The sequence below is a fragment of the Hordeum vulgare genome, chromosome 5H (genome assembly GCF_904849725.1).
Source record: "Hordeum vulgare subsp. vulgare chromosome 5H, MorexV3_pseudomolecules_assembly, whole genome shotgun sequence".
Classification (NCBI taxonomy): Eukaryota; Viridiplantae; Streptophyta; class Magnoliopsida; order Poales; family Poaceae; genus Hordeum; species Hordeum vulgare.
Genome location: NC_058522.1, coordinates 460,512,363 through 460,518,362, shown reverse-complemented (window position 1 = coordinate 460,518,362; position 6,000 = coordinate 460,512,363). Strand labels below are relative to the sequence as shown.

At 55.2% G+C, this 6,000-nt stretch overlaps 1 protein-coding gene across 1 annotated transcript in view; it reads right to left on the bottom strand.

Moving 5' to 3' along the window:
* Positions 1–1,791: 1,791 nt before the first annotated feature.
* The window catches only part of LOC123396883 (Bowman-Birk type trypsin inhibitor-like), a 42,303-nt gene continuing 38,094 nt past the window's right edge, over positions 1,792–6,000 (bottom strand). Inside the window, exon 3 of the mRNA XM_045091668.1 lies at positions 1,792–1,909. Coding sequence (XP_044947603.1) covers positions 1,792–1,909 — 118 coding nt within the window. The remainder of the gene's footprint in view (positions 1,910–6,000) is intronic.

Below are 6,000 nucleotides of genomic sequence, written 5' to 3'. Positions count from 1 at the left end.
TGATAACCAAGGTTATTGAACCAATAGGACGACCACACAAATGTTCAACGTTATCACATACAAACAAAAGAGCACACACTTGCATCCAATGCGAGCAAGAGGGTGGTCAATCCCCATGAACTCGTTACTTGCAAGCAATAAATAGTGGTAGATGAATGATATAAATATAAAATAATATAAAAGAAATAAAAGTCCAGCAATATTTTTAGAGTTTTTGTAATATGATCTTTGAAGGTCCGAGGACCGTAGTTTTCGTTAGAGACTTCTCTCTCGAAGAAAGCATACGGTACGTAAACAAAATATTGTCGGGCAACTGATACAAAAGCGCATATTTATGTATGGCAATGATCACACATATGGGCATCACGTCCATAAGCATGTAGACCGACTCATGTGTGCGTATACTACTATTACTCCACACATCGACCTCTATCCAGCATGCATCCAGAGTATTAAGTAAAAATAGAGTAATGCTTAGAGCAAGATGACATGATGTAGACGAACTAAACTCAACTAATATGAATAACCCCGTCGATTTACCCTTAATGGCAGAAATACACTACATTTCTTGTCCCCTTATGCCATTGGGATTGAGCACCACAAGGTTGAACCCATCACAATGCATGACTCCTACTCAAGATAAATCAATCTAGTAGGCCAAACCAAACCGATAGATCGGAGAGAAATATAAAGTTATCATAATAATGCATATAAGAATTTAGAGATGACCTAAATTCTTTTCATGAATAATCTGAATATAAACCCACAATTCATCTGATCAGAACAAACACACCGCAAAGAGGACTATACACACACACACACACACACTACAAGAAATATGCTAACTTACGACCTTCAATATTGGTCACCGAATAGTCGTTGATTTCCATTTGCGACCTTTTTACGACCAAAACCAGACGGTCAAAAGTTGAGCATCTCAAATGAACAATAACGACCTTTCTTCTGGATTGGTCGTAGACATTTACGACCAAACAAAAAGTTGTAAATTAGAATCAGCCCGGTCCATTCCGTTCGTCTACATGGGCCAAGCCCAATAATTCAACCCGGTCTAGTTCAACCGTCTATATGGGCCTAGCCCAACAATTCAGCCCATTTATATATATTTTCCTATTAATTTTCGTCAACTAGATGTGCTAGGCCCAACATTTTAGCCTTTTTTGTTTTCTGAGATGTGGTATTTCTTTTTTGGGCTTAAGCCTTTTACATTCCATTTCCTTTGGGGGGGGCTCAACCTTTCTACAATCAATTTTTTATTGGGCCACAGCCTTTTCTCACTTCATTTACTTTTTAGCCTTTGGCCTTGTTGGTACAACTCATCAGCTTCGTTTTCTCACATTTTCATAGTACACAAACGATAAATATTTCAAATGAAACAAACTGAATTCTTCAAACGATAGACAAAATTAGCCTATCACAGTTCTTTACATCATGTTCATACAACCAGATATGTTGCTGAGTGCAATATAACTAGCTACAGAGTATAACCAAAACACATGGCTGCATCTATTATTTTCGCACCCGCTGCTTGTCCTTGTATTGACTGAAAGAAGATGTTGCTGCCGTTTCTTGTCCTTGGGCCTTGAGGAGCACTGGCGTCAGGGGCTACTTGTCCTCCTATCCTTTCCTTGTGTGTGGAGGCTGCATACAACCCTAGATCGAATCAATCGAACAAAGAATGTGGAAATGCAAATTGACCCGGAAAGACTGAAAAAAGAAAGTGGAAAAGAGAAGCTAATCAGCATTATTGGGACGAACAACAAATCGAATATATCATGTGGCCTTAGGGTAGCAGGTCTTGCAGAAGTTGGTGATGAGACCCTTGCATTGGAAGCTGTCGTGGCCGTCGACGGTGGACTTGGCGCAGGTCTTGCATGCCGGGATGCAACCGATCAGCGAGTGTCGTGGTATTTCTGGAACAGATGCCATAGGGTGGCTTAACTCATGGATTGGGGCAGATGGGCGCTGGCGGCGTGTGGGAACGGGTTTGGGCGTAAGACACATGGCGCCGGTGTATCCAGGTTCAGGGCCCTTCGGTGAGGTAATACCCCTAATCCTGCCTGTGTGACTATATGGAACCACAGTACAATGGTGCTCCTGGAGCTGTATGTGAATGTGTGTGTGTGCTAATGCAAAGAGAGCCAGCCCCTCTCTTGGGGGGCTGGAGGGGGGCTTTATAGTGCAAGCCCATCTATACAGTGTTGTGTATAAGATCGCCGGTGGGACCCGGTTGCCAGACTTTGGCCGGCTTGGGGGGGACCACCGGCTGTCGAGTCTTGTCATGGGGCCCGCTGGCCTGTGCAACCAACGGTTTATATGTCGGGTTGCCAGGGTGCGTGCGCGGGAGGATGATGGCTACAGGGTTGCGCCGTCTAGCTGGCGTCGGTGTCGTCTAGGCTCCCTGTAACCATGCTGACGGTGCCATCATCCCGCTACGGCTCTAGCCTGTGTCAGGGGGCACTGTTGCCATACCGGAGTCAAGAATTGTCTATTCTGCATACTGTTGTACGATCGGATGGGGCGGGGCAGTCCGTCCGGCTCGCAACCGTTGGAGCAGAGCTGGTGGGAGGGGCCGGCTATTGACAGTCGGCCGTGCATATGACCCGATGGGGCCGGCTACCGCTAGCCAGCCGGCCTGGGGGGCCAGGCGGCCCCCTAATTTTCTTGGAGAAAGGTAATCTCCCCCTTTGGTGTACCCCAGGGTAGTATCCCCATCAGTAGCCCCCGAAACCGTTGGGGTCCGGAGGTTTCAGGCAAGGGGGGCAGTGGTTTCACCCCTGCTGACCTGAAGGAACTTCTCCATCTAGCCGGCCGCGCCGTGCAGGCGGGCTCAGACCTTCATTTGGCCTGGGCGATGTTGGTCCGCGAGGTAGCCGGCCGAACCCGCAGCCGGTCGGGCTACAGCCGGCCTGAGTTTCAGTCGGCCGGGACGCAGCCGGCCCTGACGCCTCGGCTTCGGCACCGACCAGTCGGGCCACGTGGCGGCCCAGGGTGAGCGGTGGGCCCACTACTACCCGCGCAACGGGACAGCGCCCCAGGCCTAGCCTAGTGTGCCTCGGCCAACGCGTGGATTTATTGCGTCCCTTTCCGTCCTTTGTATCGTGTGCGCGGTTCATGCACGCAGTTTGCGGGGGGAGTGGAGGAGATCGTGATGTAGTCGTTCCACTCACCCCCTGGTCTTCCTCGGTCTTTAAAAGGGGTGAGTGGGAGGTAGTTGCGGCCATTGCCTCGCCCACTCCCTCATCTCCCTCGAGTTCTTCTCCTTCTTCCTCCTCGCACCCGAAGCACTTCTCCGCCTCCGACATCCCTCCGCGCTCCCGCCGCGCTCTCCCTCCTTTGATCCCTCGACCCATCATTGGTGCTGCCGGAGATGCCGGACCTGCCGTCAGGCTCGTGGGAGGGCTGGCTCGTCAACCCGGGCCACATCGAGTACCTCCACCGGACGTAGAGGCTTCCCACGGAGGACTTGGTCACGACCCATGCACCGAAGGGCGAGATCTCTCCGCAGCCGCACGACGGTGAGCGCGTGGTCTTCGGGTCGCACTTCATCATCGGCTTTGGGCTGCCGGTGAGTGCCTTCTTCCGGAACTCCCTCGGATTGTACGGCCTCCAGATGCATCATCTGGTGGTTAACGGCATTCTGTAGATCTCCTGCTACGTCGCGCTATGCGAGGGGTACTTGGGCTTTCGCCCCTTTTCCTCCTTCTCCTGGTACTTCTTCTACTTCCGGTCCCAAAAGCACAAGCACGATGGGGCACCCTACTCCTGCGGTGGCGTGGTGGTTTATCGACGGGACGGTCCATCGTTCCCGAGGATAACCTTCAAGGACTCCTGCAAGAAATGGCAGTGGACGTTCTTTTACGTCCGCAACCTTGACGAGAAGCGCGACTTGGTCGGCCTCCAGTGCTTCACTGATCTGTCGGCAGTCGAGTAGAACTGGCAGGTCGAGTCAGACTTTGAAGGGTTGCCGGCGATGATCAGCGGGCTGGATAGCTTTATTGCGTCCGGCTTGTCGGGCGCAGACGTGGTAACCTCCTTTATTGCATGTCGGGTGGCGCCTCTAAAGGCGCGGGCCCACCGGATCTGCGACATGGGCGGCCACAGAGACTCGTGCCGGCTGTCGACGGTGGTGCTGCCGATGCACAAGGTGGCCGCCCGGGTGAACAGCATCACCAACTTCTAGCTGAATGAAGACACATGGCAGTTTGGCATGGCGCCTTACGACCGCCGCAACCCGGCGCCAAAGGTGAGCTCGTTGGCCGGCTGCTGCTGTTTTTCCTCTCTCGTATAAAATTTCTAACGTGAGGTTGTGTTTATCCTCGTCTCTTCACCCGGCAAAACACCCCAGACGGCCCGCTCCCGCAGGTGTTCCGACGGGACCGATCGGAGTCTGATGCCACCGACTATGAGTCAGACAGCGGAGGACTCGTCGTCCCCAAGCCCTCAGGAGCGCCGACAGACACGGGTGGCCATGGAGGTGAGGGTGATGAGGAGGAGACGGCTGGTGATCCTACCGACGAGGCGCAGTCGGCCGGCCGTAGCCCCGAGGGGCTCAAGGACTGGACGCACGACGACGATGATGACTTGGTGGTGCTGGACGAGGCTCCGCCCTCCATGGTGGCTCCCCCGGGCCGTCTCCGCGCGAGGGGCAGGTATCCGCCAACTGGGAGCTGGTTGACGATTACCCAGCCGGCTCGCCGGATGACGGCGGAGGAACGTCGCCAAGACAAGCGACCGGCTGGCGGCTCGGCCGGCAACCCGGTGGCGAAGAAGGCACGATCGTCGCTCCTGCCGCCGAGCGCCGCCCCGCCACCCGCTCCCCCTCGCAGACGGGTAAGTATTCCCTCGACGCTTGTGGCTTTGTCTTTTCCTTCCTGGTGGCCTCGTGGCCTCTAAGCTCATGCCCCTTTTCTTTTACTCCAAAGAGCCTCTCTCGAGCTTCCGAACGTAGGGGAGTCGGCCCTCGAAACCGCCGCGCGGGCCTCCAGCACGTGCAGATGGTGCGGCTGGAGTGAGAGCGCTGCGCGAGGATGACCACGTCGGGCGGGGGAGCTGGTGCTAGTGGCCCCTTGGGCGAGGCAGTTGAAGATGTCGCGACGTCGGTGCCGCCCGCGACCCCTTCAACGAGGCCCCCGCCTGCGCCGACTAGCGCACACGCCGAGCCATCACTGACGACATCGACTCCGCCGGCTGCCGAGCCGACATCAACTCCACCGGCTGTCGAGTCAGTCATCATGGAAACCGCCGTTCCGGCCGCCAACAAGGCAGTTCGCGCCGCGTCCGACCAAGGTCAGCAAGCCGGAGTGGCCTCTGAGGCCCCAGGTGATGGCGACCAAACCATCGTCGTGGCAGGGGCGACGACAACGTCGGGCACGCTGGCTGGCGGTAGCTGGGTGCGGTCGCTGTCGACGGTGACGGCCGCCTAGGCGCAGCTGCTTTGTGCCCCTCTCGTGGCCGGAGCGGGCCCCTCGGCACCCGTGCAAGCAGCAGGCGCGCTCCTCCAATGCCAGAAGGTCATGATCGACTTTGCCAAGTCGACAGCAGCCAGCCTCAAGGCCGTGGACCAGGCGCTTGAGGTAAGTTTTCCTGTCTGGGCCTTTTTCTCGTTTTGCTAGTGGGTGTGCGCGAGTGTACCCACTGGGTGTAGTCCCCGAGATTCAGGCCGGCTGCGTGGCTTCGTGGCATCCGGGCCAAATCTTACTTCTCTTCGTGTTTTGTTTCAGCTCGAGCGATCACAACGCGACGCCATCTTCCGGGATACGATCGACGTCGGTTGTTTCGCCAAGGCCAGCTATCGCCAGGTTTAGGAGGAGCTTACGACTCGGACGGCCGAGCTGGCGGCCGCCAAAGCTAAGCTAGAGGCGGCCAAAGGTACCTTCTCCTTCCCTGGTGGTGGGTGCGCACGAGCACACCCACTAGGTGTAGTCCTCGAGATTTGGGCCGGTTGCGTGTTTTCGTGGCAGCCGGGCCAAATCTTTATTC